This window comes from Vigna unguiculata, chromosome 7 (genome assembly GCF_037176805.1).
Source record: "Vigna unguiculata cultivar grain cowpea cultivar isolate G323 ecotype 2 chromosome 7, ASM3717680v1, whole genome shotgun sequence".
Classification (NCBI taxonomy): Eukaryota; Viridiplantae; Streptophyta; class Magnoliopsida; order Fabales; family Fabaceae; genus Vigna; species Vigna unguiculata.
The window spans coordinates 8,191,644-8,214,592 of NC_140798.1; the positions used below are offsets into that span (position 1 = coordinate 8,191,644).

Consider the following 22,949-nt stretch of genomic DNA (forward strand, 5'->3'; position numbering starts at 1 on the left):
TCTAAAGAGAATTCCCCTCTAAGATGAGCTCAAACAAGAAGTGTGCACCAATTTTGGCAGCATTTCATTTATCAAATTCAAGCTAGAATTACATGAGGTAGGTACCTCTATTTATAGTGTCAAGTTGTCTTAAACTTAGATGAGCAAAGCCATAAAAGTGTCTTCTTGGAAAGCTTGGAGAGTAAGCTAGAAATTCTCTCTAATGAAAGGTGGACATGTGTTCACTAGATGAGAGAATCATCTCCACTCATGGAATGACACATGGCCACTACATCTAGCAAATCCTCTACATTAGGAGAGGTTTTACGAGATAATGCACTCTACCTATCCTCACCTTGTTATGAACTTTTTGGATCAATTCGACGTTCCTCTTGATGATGAGCCTTTTGTAAAGATTAAAAGTCATGCAAAATTGTTGTTGAAGTTATGGCATCCCTTAGTTTTGTTAAAAACATTGATGGTGAGTGGCTTCACAAATGTGATGACCCTCAACCTATTTTGAATAAGCAAACATCGTCTCCTTCACCTTAAGATAATTCTTCTGTTGCTCTCAGAAATTATGCATGAAATATGTGACTTTTGTGCTTTTGTTGATATCTGATTTGAAAATTTTGTGCTCGGGTTGCTGAACTTGAGAAGCACATGGCTCCACTCTGCCATCACTTAGGGCCATCTTAAATTTAGTTTTAGTACATGTTTATTTTACTATTATGACTATTATGACTTTAGTTTGTGTATGACTTACGTTTGCTTTTATATATTATGTACCATTTATTTTTTTTATATTAATAAAAAGAAAGGGATACCATATTACTTGTTTAACGTAATTCACCCCTATTAACTTAATTGCGGGGACTTGTCCAACAACCAACAATAGACTACAAATTTAATTGTATAAATAACTTTATAACTTAGTTACCAACACATATTCTAAACATCATTTCAACCATTACACTTCACACTTAATTGATTGTTCAATAGTAAAAGTCTACTATGTATTATTCAAACTTTATTACACTACACCTCCTGTAATTGATAAACCAAGTTTTTTAAAGCATTATTCACACGCTCGTAATCGATTACACTGATTTTTAGAATCGATTACACAACTCCGTCAAATGTTAAATCCCCTACCCTAGTAATGGATTATATTGGGATGTAATTGATTACAACAGACAAAAATCGTGCAACTCCCAAACAACTTCCAATTTCGAATTGCTATCGTGTACCCCCTGGACGACATCTATTGGAAGTCATTAGGGCCCCCACAACTTTTCTTTCAAGTTGTTCTACCTCAATCTATTTCTAATGCAACAAACACTCTCATTTCGGATACATTGGAGTTGTTTGGGGTATACAACTTCTTTGTATGAAATGTTCCCCCACAAGACTTGACTCCTACCAATAATTTTTTATGAATTTTTCTATATCATAATAGAAAATAGATTGTACTAGAAAATAATATTTTAACAACTAAATATTAATAATTTTCTCTTATAATTTAAGATAATATATTTTCTAAATAAATTTTTTATTTTTATTTATTTTTCTATATTTCAAAACCACCATCATCGAAGAATGTGAAGAGAAAATTTTCAAAATTTATTAGTTAAAATATATTTTTTTAAGAAAAAAAAAGCCATGGAATGGAAGAAAAACAAAGGCAGGTCTACGCGGGCTTAGAGCGTATTCTGTCTCAGTACTTATAATCCTTAACGTGAAGAGACTCAGAGGCGCCATCGCCCTTGGCATCGCCCTTGTAAGAGCCGAGAGTGGCCTGAGAATTGGCCTTGCACCTCACAAGCAACGCTTCCTGTGCCTTCTTAATGTTCTCATCCTTCCCACTCCAAGCTTTCAGAGTGCTCTGTTGCAGAGCCCTTCCGTACGAGAAAGTCAACGACCATGGCTTCTTACCCTTCAGCATGTTCATCGCGTTCAGGTTCACCGTCGCCTCCTCTTCACTCTGACCCCCCGACAGGAACACGATCGCCGGAACCGCCGGTGGGACGGTCCGCAACAACGCCCTCACGGTGTGCTCGGCGATCACCTCCGACCCCACGCGCTTACCGTCCGACCCAGGAGTCACCATGTTGGGCTTCAGCAGAGTCCCCTCCAGAAGCACGTGGTGGTCGCTCAGCGCCTTGTAGCAGGCCGCCAGCACGCGTTCGGTCACGTCAGCGCACTTCTCGATCTCGTGCGGCCCGTCGGAAAGGATCTCGGGCTCCACGATGGGGACCAGGCCGTTCTCCTGGCAAATGGCGGCGTAACGGGCCAGCCCGTACGCGTTCTCGTGGATAGCCAGCGGTGAGGGCTCGGTTGGGCCAATCTTGAGAACTGCCCTCCACTTCGCGAACCTCGCACCCGCTTCGTAGTACTTCTGGCAGCGCTGGGCGAGGTCGTCCAAGCCTTGGGTGGTGGTTTCGCCGTTTGTTCCGGCTAGCTCCACCGTGCCCTTGTCCACCTTTATGCCCGGAAGAATCCCTCCTTTCTTCATCACGTCCACGAAGGGTACTCCTGTCACACACAGAAAAAAAAAAAATCATTAATTTTTGCATCACTTGATCACGTGTTCGCATTTCATGTGGATCATGGTACGAATCTTATCCTGGTATCTGTACCTGTGGCTGTCTTTTGGTAGAGGGTTTCCTCAAACAATATGACACCGCTGAGACATTCAGCGCAACCCGGGGCAGTGAACAGAAGCTCACGAAGAACGCGTCTGTTTGTTTCATTATTCTCCACGCTGATGCTCGATAGACGCTTTCCAATGGTGCCCGTTGATTCATCAGCTGCAAGGATACCCTTTCCAGGGGTTCCAATGTATGCAGCATTGGCGATCAGCTCATCTGCATTTCATTTCATAAATTCTTCATGGAATAACAATATTACAATATCTGACGAAGAACAAGACTACAGAAACAAAACAAAAAACAGTGAACACTATTAACCTTGGTATTTGCTCTTGAAGCAAGACATGGTGGCTTTTTTAGGCTTGTGAGAATGGTTTGCTTAGTGTGTTGATTGAGAAGCACAGAAGACAATTGCATAGGGAGAAGTGTGAAGATTTATTTATATAGGCACTTGTTTGGAGATTAATACATAACATAAGGTAATGAAAAAGTCAAAACCAGTGGGCAAATATGGACCATAGATATGTGGAACAATGGCTATAAACTGAGCGCTTTGGATGTAATGTTTCAAGATTTAAGTGCAAGGTTACAACACGTTGGACTTTTTCATCTACCTTAATTAAGGAATAATTTTTTTCTTATTTTCCAAAATAAATCATTGGATTAGTTTATCGGAAGAACAATGATCTAGCTCTCAGATGAGAAATAGAAGAGGACCGAAGGTGTAAAGTTTTTGTGAACATTTACTTGCACAAAAATTGGAAAAAAATGATTAACAATATAAAGAAAAATATATTAGGAAAATAAAAATTACATGCAATAATGGTCGTGTCTTAAATCGAGAATAGGAATAAGATATGAATATGAATGTAATATTAGAAGGTTTGTTAAAGTGAAGCTTGATGGTTGATGGATTTTTAATCTTTAATGATTTCTGTGGTTCAAGTCTTCTAGAACAGCTGCCTTAAATCTTTAACGTTGTAATATAACAAAAAGATTCTGTGCGGGTCCTACGGGTCGTTAATATAGTTAATTCACTTAATAGAGTAGTAGTTGAATTTGCACCATCCTAGCAAAACGTCATAATTTTAATTAAGCCTCTTTTCTTTACCTTTGTTTTCTTCCTAATTCCCATCATCAACCACTCCTTTTGTAATATATTGTTCTTCTTGGCTGCACAGACATGTTAAGTTGCATCATGTTGGAGAAAGAGACAAACAATGATGACAAGTTTGTCAAATGACGGCATGCTCCAATAAGTGATCTACGTTTCTAGATTTTAGCTCATGCTCTTTTTAACCACCCTTTCAATCACTGCAACCAACCTAGGTTTGCTTCATTTTGCTTCTTATTTTCTATAATTTCATGCATATTATTTACCTTGGATAAGTGCTTATTGCTAAAAACTTTTAAAACGTGATTTTAGAGGTTAAAGATGTTCTTTTTTGTAACTCCATCTTGATTAAGATAGTGATCTTCTTGAACATCTTCTAAGATATTTTTTTTTTACGAAAAATTAAACAAAGCAAATTGGTCCTTCTCAAGGTTCAACCACCAAAGAATGCAAAGCGTATTATAATTTGGGCTTTGATAATAGAAAATTAGTAATAGATGTTACACACATAAACGTGTGGGAGAATAATATCAAGTAATAAGGGTGGACAAAAAATCTAATTTTCTTTATCTAATCCAATTTGATCCAGTTAGTCCCGACTAAAATTCAATCGAATTTAGATGAGCCAACCACAACCAAAATTTGGCCAAATTCAGCGACGACCAAAATTTTGGTGTATTTGACTAAGTTGGTCCCAACCAAAATTTGGCAGAATATGATCCAGTTGACCTCGACAAAAATTTGTCCAAGTCAACCCTAGTCAAAATTTGGCAGTGTCGACCCGGGGCCAAAGTTCGGACAAGTCGATCGCAGCCTAAATTTTGCCCAATTAGCCTTTACCCAAATTTGGACATATTCGGCCCATGACGAAATTGAGTTGTATATAGCTGAGTCGATCGCAATCGAAATTTGACTGTATTCGGTCGAGTCCGCCCTAGTCAAAATCCAGTCGACCCTAAAAAAAATTTGGCGGAGCCGGCAATGGGCCAGATTAGGTCATATTCGATTCAGCCAGGTTTGGCCAAAATTTGACCATCTTCGACCAAGTCAGTCCTAGATAAAATTTGACTATATTCTATCAAATTCAATAGAGTCGGTTGCAACCAAAATTAGGTCGTATTCAACCAAGTCAGCCCCGACTAAAATTTGGTCATATTCGGCCGAGTCGACCGTGACCAAAATTTGGCCAAGTCGGCCCCAATTGAAATTCGGCCAAGTCGGCTCAAGCGAAATTTGACCAAGACGGCCTAGACCGAAATTATGTCAAATTCGATAGAGTTGGCCCCGACGACATAAGTTTTCCAGTTTAAGTATTTTTATAAAATATGGATTATGGATTTTGAACTTGATCCATATATTTGGATATGAATTTAAATCTTGATCAAAATATTTGGATCTAGTTTTTAAACAAATCCAAACTAGTTTTGTAGAAAGAATGTATTTGGATCCAAAATCTTATCCAATATGTGGATCTAAATTGAATATGGATTGAATCTTAAAAATTCAAACCATAATTACCTAGATCCAGCTATATCACATAATTTGTGTCATCTCAAGAAATTTACTTTAACTAGGTATGGGTATGGTTATATATAGGGATGGCAACGGGGTGGGGCGGGTACGGGTATCATGATCTCATCCCCATCCCTATAATAAAAATTCATCCCCATCCCCATCCCCAAACCCAACGGGTATACAACTTTTGACCCATCCCCATCCCCACCGGGTAACGGGTATTTTCTTATACCCATACCCATACCCATTTTTTTATTGTTCCATATATCAATTAAATATTTTTTATAAAAAAAATTTAAAAATCACACCAACGAAATCATGATACTATCAAAATATTCAATATTAAAATAACATACTCTTTTTGATTTTCATGATGTCAAATATTAAGAAAAATATTATAATAGTATAAATCTCAAATTAAAGTATCAAATAACAACTAAATAAAATTCAAATAATTATATAAAAGCTAAAAAATTACACATTACTAAAATTTTATAATAACCAAAATATTTATTAATTTTACAAATGATCAGTGGTTTCATTTGCATTCGATCCACCTACACATAGAAAAAAAATAAAAAATTAGATATGATATAATAATTGAAATTGAAAATTTTAATTACTAGAATATAATGTACCTTCTTCATCAGATTCATTTTCACTCATGAGAACATCTTTTCCTTTTAATTTTTTAACACCTACAAACACCAAATGTAGAATATTAGATGAGAATTCACAAAAAATACTAACAAAAAATATTAATAAATTTGAGTAACTTACCTAGATGGTTTGAGTTCCATATCCAACTTCTTGTACACATCAAAGCCTCTATAGTAATATGATGAAGTCGACTACGGTGAGAAGTTAATATCTGACCACCAGTACTAAAAGCAGATTCAGAAGCTACAGTTGTTATTGGAATAGCTAAAACATCCCTTGCAATTGCTTGAAGGGTTGGAAACTTTAACCCATTTGTTTTCCACCATGATAGGATATCAAATTCTTGTGTAACCGGCAAATTATCTTCTTCCAAGTAATAATCCAACTCTGTTTTCATAACTGTAGTTCTAGATTTTTTCTTTTTTGCCATAAACTCTAAAAATTCATTCGCATCATTATCAACATCCTTTCCCAACTCCAATGATGTAGCTCTATAAGAAGAAGTTTCATTCTTTTTTGATTGATATTCCAAAACCAAATCATAGCACATTTGACGAATCCTACTAAGTTTCAGATCAAAATCATTACCATACAATTTATAAAAATAATATTCTAACATGTCCATCTTGTACCTTGGATCTAAAACTGAAGCAATTGCCAATATGTTATATAACAAAAAACAAAGAGAATGAGAAATATGTTATATATATATATATATATATATATATATATATATATATATATATATATATATATATATATTATATTATATTATATTATATTATATTATATATTATATTACTATGTATATATATATTATATGTGTGGATATCTTATGTTTATATATATATATATATATATATATATATATATATAATTATTTATATATATATTATATTATATTATATTATATATTATATTATTATTACTATGTATATATATTATATGTGTGGATATCTTATGTTTATATATATATATATATATATATATATTTTTATAGATATATATTTATTTTAAGTATATATTATATTATATTATATAATAATATAAATATAATAATATATATTATATTATTATGTATATATATTATATGTATATGCGTAGATATTTTATGCTTTTATATATATATATATATATATATATATATATATATATATTTCTTTTAAATTTTTATAAATTTGTAATGTTATAAATTTGTTTATAAAAGATCTCACTAGTTAAATGATTAATTTGTTTTATACGTATATATTATATATATTATATTATATTATTATGTATATATATTATATGTATATTATATTATATTATATTACATGTATATGTGTAAATATATATATATATATATATATATATATATATATATATATATATATAAAAGTATATTTTATTTATATGTATATATACTATATTATATTATATTATATTATATTATATTATATTTTATGTTTAAATATATTATTTATTTATATATATTTTTTAGATTATTTAATAAATTATAAATAGTTTAGTAATTTAAGCGGGGACGGGTATTTGGGCGGGTATATATATATCCCCATCCCCATCCCCATCCCCAGTTGAAAATTTCGGGTATTACCCATACCCATACCCATAGCCAGTCAAAGCGGGGATTCCCCGTCAAAACGGGGACGGGTTCGGGTGATACCCACGGGCACGGGTTTATTTGCCATCTCTAGTTATATAAAGAATACTTGACTTTTTTAACTAGGTATGAAAATAAAAATGGGATGGTTATATAAAATGTGAACTTTCTATGTCAACTCTAAAACTGACATAGAAAGTAAAAACTTTCTTTCCTGGTTGTATCTATACTAGTTCTAAAATCGGCGTAAAAAACTTTTTCTAACACCACATGAAAGTTTCTATGTCGCATAGAAAGTATTCAGTGCACTAGCAATAATAACACCCATCTAACTCTATAATACAATAATAAAAAAATTTAACTAAATAATAAAATATAATCTAATATATATATATATATATATGAGTTTAGTAATATGTATATTATAGATAGTTTAGGAAAGTAAAAACAAAGAAAAAAAGGTCTTCTTAACACTATTATTAAATAATCAATGTATTAAATAGGTAACTCATTTAGTTAAATATTAAATGATTTAATAGTGATTAAATTATGTAATATGTTAAGAAAAAAGTAAAATTAAGAAAGTTGTGTTATATATATAAAAATTGAATTCTCTTTAGTCGTATCTCTGTCACTACTAGAATTTTTATTATTTCATGCAAATTTTCTTACAGATTTTTTACAAAAATTTGCAGGAAAAGAGTTTCTTGCCATTTTTTGTATGAATTTTGATTGGTAGGTAATACCTTCGTGGGTAATTAGTTACCGTGGAATTTAAAAATTCGCAGAAAATTTCTTGCAAATTTTTTTATGAAAAATATTCGCATCAAATTTTCTTATGAAAAAAATTCGCAGCAATTTCTCTTGCGAAAAAATCAATTTAAAAAATCGTAGGTACTTTTGCGAATTTATATTTCGCAAGTAATTTTCTTATGTATTTTAAATTCGCAAGTAATTTCTTATAAAAATATCGCAAGTAATTTTTCCTGCCAAAATGAATTTGTAAATATAATTTTTTTACCAATAATTTTGCAAGAAAATTCGCAAGAAACATTTTATAAATTTAAAATATATATATATATATATATATATATATAATATTATTCTTTGGGGATAATGATGTTATTATACTCTTTATATATTTTTTATAGATATTTTGAATGGAATTTTATTTTATTTTAAATTTTGTATATGTTGATATATTTTATATTTTACAATTTAATTAAATAAAATATTTCTTGTAGTTTTAATTGAATAAATTCTATATTTTATTTTATATAAAATAAGACATATTTTATATTTCATTTGATGAACAAGTTATTTGAATACTTTAGATCAACGATAAAAAAAGAGTAGGCTTTTTGTAAATAATCTTGAAAACAATTCACTTCCATAATCAAATAAATTATATGAAAGAATCATAACTGATTCATAGATTGGATTTGGAGTATGAAGATCTTAATAAAACTAAAAAAGGTTACACTGAAAATATATAATATAACAATAATTTTACAGTGATGCTCAAGGTTTCTTCTCTTCAAGTATGCACCAAAAGTGTATTCTTTGAAAAATCTGCAATCGAAGGTAATAGATAATGTCCCCTCCAGCTTCTTACACCCTGTTGCAGCCCTGAAGTGTTGTATAATGTACTGTGCCGAAGATGAATAACTTAGCTATACAGAGGAGCATGATATAGAAATGATAAAGTCATCAACATGAATAGTGAACAAAAAGATTATGAATCAGCTTTCTACTTTCATGTCAGTATTGGGCTTAACTCTTTCTTCACCAAAATTGAAACAAAAGTTTATAACCAAATGGTACTGTAACCAACTCTGCTTCCCTAGATTACTGAACCATAATAATTATCCAGGCTATACTCCAACAGTTAGAGACTAAGTCTTTTTTTAGCTTCATATGGTGTTCTACCCTTATGCTCACGATTACCTTTTATCTTAATCAATTCCTTTCTTACTAGAAAAGGAAAATTATAGTGTTATAGAGTACAAATTTATATGAGAATGATCCTAGATTATGTCCTTATAAAAAGCATAAACAAAAATTACTGAAAGAAAATCACTTTGACATGATAAAGACCATAAAACCAGAGGGGAAGGAACTCTATATCTAATTAACTGAGGAAGAGGAAGAGTGTATACACATCTCACACCTAGTGATTAGCCTAAACCCTAAATAACAATAATATATATATATATATATATATATATATATATATTCAAATAAATTTGTTTAGATTTAAATACCAAAATAATTATATTTCTTAAGCTCTAACTTGAATTTTTAATTCCTCATGAAGATAATATACAATTATATTTTATTTAGTTTAATTATTATGCCCTAATCTTGGCCATTATCCAGACAACAACTTAGAGTAGTTGTAGACTGTTCCCGTGGGGCAAAGACTATCCCATAAATTTTGGAAGCAGTAAGCTTGGAGGAGAACTTAGAGTAGTCCTTCCCCTGTTTGGTTTCAATTATAACAACCTAAGCATAACAAGAAAGAAGATATGTGTTTGGCTTTGTGTTGGGCCAAGAGAAGAGAAACTCAAAACTTCCATGCCTGCGTCATAGTTTGTGTATTTATAATGCTATAATAAAGTATTGTTTACATGTGTGTGCATGTGTATCAAGATGCCAGGGGTTGTTAGTTTTCAAATTGAAATATAATTAAGACAAAAAACATCTAGCTACAAGTCTAATGTCGAACCAGTTCATATTTTAGGGGAATAGTAAGATAGACATAATCCTCAATAGAAAATAAGCAACTAATAGCATAATTTATCAAAGAACCTTCAGTCCTCCATCACTTTCAATCCTCCACTGTGGTTATAGGTTGTGGCAAGCCAAAATATTATCTAATACAATACAAAATGAATAATTATAAACACGGTAGTGGAAGTTGAAACACAGAAGGAAAGCATGAGAAATAAATATCTTAATAGTGATAAATATAAGCTCCACCCTTACATTCAATCATGCAAACAAACCTCATGATATAACTTCTTGAGAAAACTGCTAAAGTGCCTTTGTACCTCTTCTAGCTTAAGCTTAAGAATAGCAACATCTTAACTGTAATATGTACATCTGTTCCTTAGGAATTTCAAAAAAAATGCAAAAAGAGACCTCAGCTACAAAGATTAGTAGAGTTCAAATAACTTATAAGTCACAAAATGACCTAGAGCCAACTTTGTTTTCACATTTTTCCCTTGTAAAGCAAATAAGAAAGTTTATATCATAGCAAAAAGGAGAAACGAAATACAGTAGTTTGTATGAAGTGCATGGGTTCAAAGAACAATTTATCTTAAAAGACATATGTCATCACTCAAATGTAGTTCAAACTTCAAATTAATATCAATTCATTATAATAAAATCCAAACAATAATAATATAATCTTCCTTGCTTAATCTTGAACATGTGTCATTTTATCAAAGTTCATAAGAACTATAAAAAAATTAAGATATAGAACTCTGCATTTTGAAATTGTCACGAGCTCTTTTAATCCCAAATGTAAAGGTGTTAAGTGAAGACTCATGAACGGTTGTTATATTGCATCTTTAACAGAAATGATTAAAAAGAAGAATATACCATAACCTTGCAAAAAATCTTACATAAAAATGCAAACAATTAGCTTCCACTCACTAAAAAAACTTAAGAAAAATGTGCATGCGATCATCCAAAAAATATTCAGGTATAGCCGACCACTTGTAAAAGTAATAGAGCAAAAGTAATAGAGCTATTTAGCATCTTAAATACTCATCAACCCCATTTTCCACCAACTCTCACTAACCCATGGCTTCTCTCTCCTCCACCGTGGACACACTACTCTCCAGCACAAGCTCAATGGCCGCGAACGACAACCCTAGAAAGCAATCACAATTCAGCCACAGGAGGCAAACAAACAACCACTAAATAACACTCATGAACATGAAAAGAAGAAATTGTTTGGATTAATTAACAAACACATAATCAATAAGTAACATCAAAACCTTGAGATCGCATGGAGCATTGAATAGTCTGGTAAATTCTTGAAATATCTAAACTCTGTAACACAGAACACAATAATTAAAAAAAAAACAAAAAAAAATGAACGGAAAATAAGAAATGTAACGAAATCTAGTATCGAATTTTCTAAAGCTTTATAATCGAAGGTGAAGAGAAGGAATTGGATCGGAGGAAAGTAAATTACCTCAATGTCCTTAACGATCCTTGGTGATCCTTGGCGAGAAGATCGTGTTGGCGTTCCTCGGGGAGTGCTCATACCAGAGGTCAAAAGCATCTTCTTGATCGAAGTCTTTGAGTCTCTTAAAGGAGAGCTTGCGGTGGTGACGGAGAAACGACATTAATGCCTTCGAATCCCATTGACAATGCTTTCCTCATTCCTCAATCACTCTCACATGTTGTATATCTCTCTATTCGCTTTCAATCCGAATCTAAACCGTGAAGAGAATGAGCAAGTTTGGTTGAGTGTAGGTGTTATAGTTGATTTGTTAGAGAAAACAAAATACTCTATATTTTATTTTATTTTTCTGCGAAAAAATATCCATAAGAAAACGATAGATTTCCTGCCAATTTTAATTTATTATAAAGCTTATTTGCAAATTTCTTTTCCCAAGAAAACATGCACCAAAAACTTTAAAATACATGTGACTTTTCTTGCTTCTTTTAATTCATAAAATCAAATGAATAAATAATAAGTAAAATTGCAGTAAAATTTGCATAAAGTTCCTGCAAAAAAATGTCAAGCAAAAATCAATAAAAAAATTTAATATTTTTTTACTAATTTAAATTTGCAGGAAAATTTGTAACAAATATAAAAGTTTTATGTGAATTTTTTTAAAAATTTAAATTCGCAAGAAAAGAATAATGTAACAATAAATTCATAACAAATTTTGCATCAAATTTCTATAAAAAAAAGTTGCAATAAATTTGGCAGGTAATTGACAAATTTCTAGTAGTATGATAAAATATTTTAAACTTTAAATAATCTTTTAATGAAAATATATGCTAGTACAAAGTAAAAAAATTATGTCACATATTTTAGATCAATTGGTAAAAAAAAAAAAAAATCAACATAAAAAATATAGAAGTAGAATAATTACGGACATATTTTTTACATATTTGTGGGAGACACTTATGTAAAACATTGATTTTATTTTGGACTTATATTTTGAGTACTATTTTTTTAATCTCAAATTTTATTTGAACTTATATTTTATAATACAGTTTAATTTAAATTTATACTTTCAAAAAGTAATTTATTATAGTTTATATTTTTAGAATAGTTTTAAACAATTTTATTCAAAACCATATAAAATTGATATTTTTAAAATATTCATCATTTTCCATCGATATCTACAAATACAAAAATATCTACTCTAGTAAATACATGCAAATAACAGGATAATGAGATAAGAAATTTTGCTAACGCAACCAGTAGTATCTGATTGTATCTCTTCTGATATGTGATAATATTAAAGGTATTATTTTGACATCAATCAATTTCTGCACACTTTACATTTACAATTTTATTCTTCAATCTCTCCCGTTTTTTCTATAAATACAAAAAAAATATTAATAACTAAAATACATTTAAAAATGAATTGCCAACTGATATAAATAATATTAAAAAAATATTTTCCTAATATTAGGGAAACCTTTTTTCTATATCCTTTTATCATTATATTATTTTGGGCAGTGATACTTTAACACTGCAAAATTTTCTTACTTCCAACTTATACTTTCAAAAATTATTATTTTATTGTAATTTTTTATTTATATTTATTATTAAAACCTAGTGTCAAATGTACATAGAAGTAATGGTGGTGTCAAATAATTTTTTTCTATTATTTTAGCTTGAGTATAACAACGTGAACCATTGACTTAAAGTATATATGTAATTTATTGAGTGCTGATAACGGTCTAAAACACGCCTAAAATATAACAATGAAGACATACTTCGCTTTTTATACTAGTTAGTCTTCGTTTAGCTTTCAGTGATGACAACCACATGCTCAAATAGGAGATAGATTAATTTATGTAATTTTTACATTCATAATTTATCATTCATCATATTAATTAAATAAATATATTTTTAACTACTATTACACCAACAATAATAAATTATTTTAATCCTCAAAACTTTAATTTATTGCCTATTTGTGAAAAAAAAATTAAAAAGAAGTTCGTGTATATGCCAGCGCAAAGTAAAGAAATTATGTCACATATTTTAGGTTAATTGGTAAAAAATTCAACGTAAAAAATATAGAAGCAGAATAATTACAGACAGTTTTTCTACATATTTGTGGGAGAAACTTATGTAAAACATTGATTTTATTTGGATTTATATATTGAGTACTATTTGTTTAAACTCAAATTTTATTTGAACTTATATTTTAGAGTATAGTTTTAGTTAAATTTATACTTTCAAAAAGTAATTTATATGAGTTTATACTTTTAGAATAGTTTATAAACTTTTTTTTTAAAACCATATAAATTAGATATTAAAAAAAATTCATGATTTTCCATTAATATCAACAAATACAAAAATATATGGTCTAGTAAATACATGCAAATAAAGATAATGAGATAAATTTTTTCTAAACGTCCAATAGGAATATCTGACTCTATCCCTAATGATATAAGATAATATTAAGGATATTATTTTGACATCAACCCACATTTAGAGATGGCAAATAAACCCGTCCCCGTGGGTATTGTCCGAACTCGTCCCCGTTTTGACGGGAAATCCCCGCATTGACTGGGTATGGGTATGGGTATGGGAAATCCCCGATTTTTTCAGTTGGGTATGGGGATGGGTATGGGGATGTACATATACCCGCCATAATACCCGTCCCCGCCATATCTCCATTCTCGTTTAAATTATTAAAATATTCACAATTAATCAAGTAACCCCTATATATATATATATATATATATATATATATATATATATATATATATATATATATATATATATATATATATATATATATTCTATCTTTTATTTATTTTAATTATTTCATTTGTCATGAAACTCATTCTCATCTCCAATATATTTTTTATCTTATCATAACCTTTATGTAATTATATTAAAATGATGTATGTTAATTAAAAAAAAATTATGCCTCACATTTGAATATTTATATTAGTTTTTTATATTTTTATTTATTATAAATTTTCCTTTCACATGAGAATGTTTATACTCTTAATTTAAGGTAATATAAAAAAAAATTATTTACTTATTATTATTATTAATTTTTGTTTAATTTGAAGAACTCTTTTGTTTCATTAAAATAATTTTCGTTATTTTTCAACCATTAAGTATATATGTTGATATTTGAAAAGTTTTCTTAATTCTCTAAGATATTTTTCGTCTTATCATACCTTAGTTATACATTTGATTTGATTTTTTTCGATAGTCTCTCAAATTATTTCTAAAACACACATTTGTTAGTTTTTTAATATTTTTATTTATTGTTTTTATTTTCATCATGTAGAATAATATTTCGATATATTCTATCTAATTATTTTTTATTTTATAACTCATTATTAATCATAATGTAATTTTTTCACTTTAAATTCTGTTTGAAATGGTTAAAATTATATATATATATATATATATATATATATATATATATATAATGATATTTAGGAATAATATATGATAATTCACTACAAGAAAAACATGAAATGGTGACTGATTTAGTCAGTAACCCATATCAGTCACTATTTTTCGTCATTTGTGGTAGTAGTTGATTTATTGTCTGAATCAATGACTAAATTAGTGACCGATTCAATGATCGAATCGATACTTGATTTAGTGACCAATTTAATTACTAATTTATTTGTAATTTAATGACAAATTTTTTGGTCACTAATGATATTTCTATTTAATTTTAACCACTTCAAACATAATTTAATAATTAGTTCTCTAAGGTATTTTTCATTTTATCATACCTTAATTATACATTTGATTTCCTTTGTGCGATTTCTTTCGATAGTCTCTCAAATTATTTCTAAAACACACATTTGTTAGTTTTTTAATATTTTTATTTATTGCTTATTTTCATTATGTAGAATAATATTTCGATATATTATATCTAATTATTTGTTATTTTATAACTCACTATTAATCATACTGTAATTTTTTTCACTTTAATTGTATAAATAACTTTTATTTACTACAATATAAAAATTTAATGTAATTGCTATGAATATTTTTTTGTCACTATCCAACATATATTGAAGTTCAAAAGATACACAATCTATGTCAAAATTTTGTTATTATGTTTATTATTTGTTCTTTGTGTCATTTTGATCAAGTGATGTATTATAACTTTTATTAGTGTATAAAAAAGAGATTCATTATAATTTAAAAAATTGAAGTAAAAAACATTTAAAATATATTTTAATCTGAATATTTGTTTTCCTTTTATTATTATGTTTATTATTTGTTCTTTGTATCATTTTGATCAAGTGATATATTATAACTTTTATTAGTGTATAAAAAAGAGATTCATTAGAATTTAAAAAATTGAAGTAAACAAACATTTAAAATATATTTTAATTTGAATATTTGTTTTCCTTTTATATTTTTTTGAAATATTTTTTAATTTTATCAACTAAGTTCATCAATGTTGTAGTTTGCAAATTTAATAAATGTTTTGATTCACATAAAATTTTATTTGGTATTCTAATATAAAATATAAACAATTATAATTTATTTTAAGGTATTTGGCATCGAAGAAAATCCTCCTAATATTGAATATTTCATAATATTATGTTTTCTTTACCGTAATTTTTTTCTTTTATAAAAATTAATATTGAAGTAGTTAGAACACGGGTACGGGTATGGGTACGAGATTATACCCGTTACCCGGTGGGGATGGGGATGGGAAAAAAGTTTGATACCCGTTGGATTTGGGTATGGGGATGTGGATGAATTTTTTATGCGGAAATGGGTATGGGATAGCGAAACCCGTCCCCGCGCCGCCCCGTTGCCATCCCTACATTCATCATTTTATCCTTCAATCTCTCTTCCTTTAAAATATCAAAATTAACCTTTTTAAAATACTCCGTAGTAGTGAATTGTCAACGCTATAATATCAAAAAAATATTTTCCTAATATTAAGGAGAAGTTTTTTTCTATATCCTTTTATCATACCATTTTGGGCACTGATACTTAAACACTGCAAATTTTCTTAGTTCTATGTTATACTCTAAAAAATTATTATTTTATTATAATTGTCAAACAATTTTTTTCCTATTATTTTATTCAGTGCAAACGTGAACCATTGACTATATGTAATTTATTGAGTGCTGATAACGGTCTAAAACACGCCTACATATTAACAATGAAGACATGCTTAGCTTTGTATATTAGTTTGTCTTCGTAAGGCTTTCAGCGATGACAACCACATGCTCAAATACGTAGGAGATAGATTAATTTATGTAATTTTTACATTCATAATTTATCATTCATTATATTAATTAAATAAATATATTTTTAACTACTATTACACTAACAATAAGAAATTATTTTAATCCTCAAAATTGTAATTTATTGCCTATTTATGAAAAAAAAAATTAAAAAGAAGTTCGTCACTCTCTTAGAAATGCAAATTAACGTTAGTCCTACAAATTAATTTGTTTTTAGTTTGTAAACTTAACCAGTATCATCAATTTATAGTCTTAAAAATATTTTCAATGTTAAGTTTAACGAACAGTAGTAAAAAATTAAGTTTACGAGATTGAAATATAGTTAAAGATTAGTTAATACATGTGTCTTTTATATATTTAGTTTTATATATTTAGGAACGTTAATATCTTGAATTTGAAGATGGATTTAAGAAGTGAATTTGTAGAGAAGAAGATGAATGTGCAATTTTTGGAATAAAATAAATATCATGTAATTTGAGATGATTAAAACAATATTTTAGTAGATAAAAATAAAAGATGATCATTTTACCTTTGATCATATTATATATATATATATATATATATATATTAGAATCGATTCATTTTAAACACGAATTGATTCGTTCTTTTCAAAAGGGCCAAATTGTAATTTCGTTCTTGATGAGGCAACTTTCACATCTTCTAAGGAGGAAAGGAGGGGTAGGGATTACACATCCTTATAAATTTTCTCTTATTTTTTAAAGTAAATAAGATACTCCAAACCACATGGCTACCTCCATTTTAGAAAAGAAAATCAATCCACCTGATACACACCGTTAAGGGCAATTAACTATATTTTTAAATACAAAAATGACTATTTGTGTTTAAAATTACAACAAATAAAATGATATTGTTAAGAATTTAGTATAAAAAGAATAATGTACATTTTCTTATTATCAATGTCAAATTTCAAGGAAGAAAATAGAATTTCATAAATCTTAATATAGAGTATGAAATAACAAATGTCAAAGGTAAAATTAATGAAGGTTTAAAATCCCTAGCATGACAAGATTTTTAAATGAGTTAAATCAACACATACAAGATGTAGTGGAATTGTACCACTGTAGAAGTTTAAAGTAACTTGTCCACCATGACCTAAAGGGAGAATCAAGAAGTTCCTTCAAAAGAAACTCTTCATATTTTACTTGGAAGGATAAGAGTGATGATCCCCAAAGTAAGTTTTCTAAACCCTCTCATGTTTCGCATAAAATTCTCACAACCTCTTCTCATCCTAAGAACCATGTCTTTTCATCTTCTTCATCAAAATCCAATTTTGAAGAAAGGAAAAACAAAATAAAATGTTTTAAATGCTTGGATTTTCAAAAGGGATTTCGGTGATAAAGAATTGAGAAATTGATTCGAAATATTCTTCTTATACTACTTCTCCAACTTCTAATAGAATGAATTTTCTCCGATTGAAGGAGACATATTTTAAAGGAATATGATGATATATTTTCAGATCCTCCAATGGGACTTCCTCCCTTAAAAAGAATTGAACATCAGATTCTCCAATTGAACATCCTAGTTGTTTCAATCTTTTACCTTTATCTTTTTAAGAAAATATATCATGTCCCATACCATAGCTAAGAAGAACATGTAAATGTAGAGTAAAGTAAAGGTATAAGTTCAGATAAATTTGGGATAATTCCTTAACAAGGTATGAGATTGAATAAGTTACCCTACCCAAGGGTTTAAACTATGATTGTTGGAAATTTATTAAAGCTAGTATCCATAAAAGGAAAAAAAGAGAAAAAAAGAGAAAATCTAACAAATCACATGGGATGAAAAAAGGGTTGAGTTATGAGAAGGATATGGAAATTTTTGGAAGAATTATTGATAGAGAATACGAGGATACTTTTGAATTATTTACATTTAGTTGTTCACTTTGTAAGTTTGAAATGATGATTTAAGCCAAGAAGGGGGAGGGGGTTGAAGTGGCTATTTAAAACTTTTTCGAAAGCATAAAACCTCTTTCAATTGAATCAAATAGACAGTGAAATTCAAATACAAAAGTTGTAGAACAATATACTTTCAATCGGTCAAAAAATAAAACAACAAACTAATTATTTCTTGAGCTATGAAACAGTAGATTAAAATTTTAAATCACTCAGCTAAAATCCTGGGAATTTATGTAGAATGCAGAATTCACAGATTTAACTCAAATACAAACTTTTGCATACAAGACTTGTTCCAACAAATATTTCTAACAGGTATACAACCTCAGATTACACAAGAATGCATTAAAGCACAACAATGAGTGGATACTTGGTTTTCTTGAGTTTTTAGAATGATTCAAAGTGAGTGAGATGAAGGAAAGAAAATTACACAATTGTTTTTATACTGGTTTTCATTATATTCAAAAGTTTTACAAATCACACACCAAGATTATACTTTTGAATAAAGAAACTCACAAGATTTTTACTCACGCAAAAATTTAGACTAACACCCTGCAAGAATCACACTTACAGACCTGAAATCACATCAAGCAAACAACTAGAGGCACAAGAACAACAAAACCTGATGGTGACTCTCCCTAGCCAACCATACATGTGTTCTTCAAGCTAATCCCAAGCCAAAATGCCTCCAAGATCAACTAAGATCTTCAATCAACACGTTGCAGCTGTGTATTGCACAAAGAGAGAATTTTGTAGTGATGAATGACAAGATTTTGCGCTAAAAAACTCAGAAACTTGCTCTACTCTCGAAAACACAACATATATAGTCTGATTTAAGGGAAATCAGTCGGTTGAATTTTTTGTACAGTCAGTTGATTTCACTTGACTTAAGTGAAATCAATGAATTGAAAAATAATTCAATTGATTGAATACATTCATACCAGAAACTATATACTGCAAGTCTTTTAACCTACTAAAACCCATTTAAACAAATTAAGAGAGACACACTAAGACTAACAAGACATCCCAGTCTTGGAACCTTGTTGTGCAATATGCATGATGTGAATTTTGTGCCATGTTCAAATCTTAAAGTTGGTTGAGAACCATCCTCTCAAACTGGGAATATACAGGTCCAGTGTTGTCAAGAGGTTGATAAATCTCAATTGCCATGGGATGTGGATCATCTTCTCCTTGGTTTGCTCCACTTGTGCCCGCTTCATGGTCATTTTCTCTAACTTCAATGTTTGTCGCTTGCTCTCCTTCAACCAGCCATGTGTTGCCCAACTTGGTGATCTCATCTTGTGCATATTGAGTATGGATACATGGTTCAACAGGCCAGTAGACTCCTCAAGCTCTCCTTCCACATCAACACCAAAATGCTTAATGAAATTGGAGATGAGAACCACATATGAAAACTTGAAATTAGTGAGCCTTTTTGGCTTCATGATATGGTCACAGATGGTGTATGTCTAGTCAACTACCACACCATTTGTGATGCAATACATCACTACCAAGTCACCTTCATTTAAGGTTGCATGATTGCTCCCCCTAGGCATGATAATCTTGGTCACCACCATGGCTAGCAACCTTTCCTCCACACGAAGCCTTCCCAGATGGAAATTTTGAGTTTGCTCACCTTGATTGCGCACACATTAGTTGAAATACTGGACTTTGTTGAATTCATCCACTGTAGTAGTTTCACCCTTGCAAACTTGCACAACCCTTTGTCTTAGGCCAGCCACATCCTTCCATGTTTGCCTAGTGATTTCCATCTCAACACCTTTGACACTTAATTTAAGGATGTCATTGCTGAACTCGAGGTTGGCATAGAAGACTTTCACCAAGTCCGGATAGATCTTGCCCGAATGTTCAAGGAAAGTCTTCAATTTTTTAGACTAGAGATGTTGCTCTAGAGTCCCAAAGTTCTCTGCCCTCAGCCATGACATGTGCAACACCTTAGGAAGTATTATTTACTTCCTAGTGATTTCAATCAAGAAGGTTTGGATCCTATCTTCATGTCCTTTAAACCATGCTTCAAGCCTTCTATGATTCAAGGCAATGAGAGATGATGAAGTAGGTGGGGTGGAGTTTTCTTCATCTAAGGGAGTTGATTTTAAAAATCAGTTAATTTATTTGCACAGATATTATGGTTTTAATGAGTACAGGGAGTCACAATAATTAAATGTTATGGAATCTATATCAAAGCATTCAGTGATGTGTTTCCCATGCGTTTTATGTTCTATCCACTAAAAAACACTTTACAACAGATGCATGCACATTGGAAATCATGCAATTAAAGTGCTTTATGGTCAATGCAATATGAAAAATTGGTTTTTAGTTGATGTAATAATTGTTATATGCTGCTACTACAGTTCAAATGATGTCATGTGATGGATACTTTGACTGAGTTAATCAATTAAAATCAATTCGAGCAAATCCACATCAACATAAGTGAAATCAACACATAAAAATATAGAGTCAATCGACTAAAATTGCACTAGATCACAGATTTTTGGTGCAATGGCAGTTTTAAGTGAAATTTATGTGTTGATTTTGCAAATCCAACTGACTAAAAATTTCAGATCACACGAAATTCATATTAGAGCAATTTAAGTAAGATTTATGTGTTGTTTTGTGAGGATTAGCAGATTAAAACAGTTTCCGAACACAAATTATGCAAATTTTGAAAGTTTAAGTGAACTATATGTGTTGATTTTACAAATTTATTTGATTAAAAACTAGCAGTTCACAGATTATGCAAAATTTAACACTTTAAATGAGCAAGCACATGATCTAATAAAATTAACAAGCCAAGCATATAGCAACACACATTCTTCATGTCAAAGAATACCTAATTCAGTTCTAAGCTTGTTGAATATATCACGTGGAAGTGGTTTAGTGAACAAATCCACCAATTGATTTTGATTTTTCACAAACTTGATTTCAATTTCACCTTTTTGAATACGATCCCTTATTAAATGATGCCTGATTTATATGTGTTTAGTTTTAGAATGTTGAATAGGATTCTTAGTTAGGTTGATTGCACTTGTATTATCACAATATAGAGGTACCTTCTCTAGCTTTACACCATAATCTATGAGTTGATCACTAGTGCAGAATTACATTTTTACCTCGCCTTATAGGCCTCGGTTGGTAAGGAACCGAAGCATATAACGGCGCGGTGGCATTTTTGTAATTTCAGGCAACTTTTATGCCTCGGTTCAAGAAAAACCCGAGGCCAAAAGGGGTTATAGGCTTCGGTTCAAAAAAAACCGGTGCCAAAAGGTGCTTATATGCTTTGGTTGAACAGACGCGAAGCCAAAAGGTTACGTCTTTGGCCTCGGATGGCACTTAACCGGGGCCAAATAGTTTAATTAGGGCACAAAAACGCCAACCCCTCTACTTCTTCCTTGCGTGCCGCTGCATCTTCTCCATCTTATCCATCTTCTTCCTCGCGCGCATAGAACCATATGGGAACCCTAAACCCTAGCCACTGTGACCTGTGAAGCTGTCGTCGTGAACCTGATCGGCGCCGGCCACCACTGCGACGCAAAAACAAGGCACCAGATCTGTAACGCGATCCACCATGGTTGCACCTTTCACGAGATTGCCATCGTGCTCCACTAGAGGAACCACCGTCGAGATCTCCGCCGCTGCAGAAAGCCACCATCACCGCAACGGAGGTCGTGAATCTGCACCGTTCTTGCGTTCATGGTTCCTGGTGAGCTCTTCCTGTCTTCTTGCCGTTCGTCGCAGTGGCGCCGATGATGGCTTGCAGTGGTGGTTCGCGTTCATCACTGCGACAATGGTGGTTCATCGATGGGGGATTCTGGTTCGCATTCATTGCTGGGATGGGGGTTATGATCCGGTGTGATGTTGTATTGCAGGGATGGAGTGGTTTGATTTTGGTGTTGCAGGGATGAAACGATTCTGGTTCTGGTCCGGCGTTAGCTGGCTTACTACAAATCGACTTTCAGATTTGTGCCGCAAAAAATTTAATTAAAAAAAAATATCTTATGGCTTCGGTTCTCATGGACCCGGGGCAGAAAAGGGACTCT

General features: G+C 30.7%; 1 protein-coding gene and 1 long non-coding RNA gene across 2 annotated transcripts; both read right to left on the bottom strand.

The window, feature by feature from the left end:
• Nucleotides 1-1,581: 1,581 nt before the first annotated feature.
• On the bottom strand, nt 1,582-3,106 carry LOC114190391 (fructose-bisphosphate aldolase 6, cytosolic-like). Its single transcript, XM_028079249.2, has 3 exons — nt 2,949-3,106; nt 2,619-2,846; nt 1,582-2,514 (listed from the first exon to the last, which is right to left on the bottom strand). Exons 1-3 carry the CDS (start codon nt 2,974-2,976, stop codon nt 1,697-1,699), a joined length of 1,074 nt encoding a protein of 357 aa, XP_027935050.1. The 5' UTR covers nt 2,977-3,106; the 3' UTR covers nt 1,582-1,696.
• An 8,025-nt stretch (nt 3,107-11,131) lies between these two features.
• Nucleotides 11,132-11,963, bottom strand: LOC146884588 (uncharacterized). The gene is made up of 3 exons (XR_014996587.1): nt 11,727-11,963; nt 11,527-11,581; nt 11,132-11,399 (listed from the first exon to the last, which is right to left on the bottom strand). It is a non-coding gene; the product is annotated as an uncharacterized LOC146884588 (long non-coding RNA).
• Between the last annotated feature and the right edge of the window lie 10,986 nt (nt 11,964-22,949).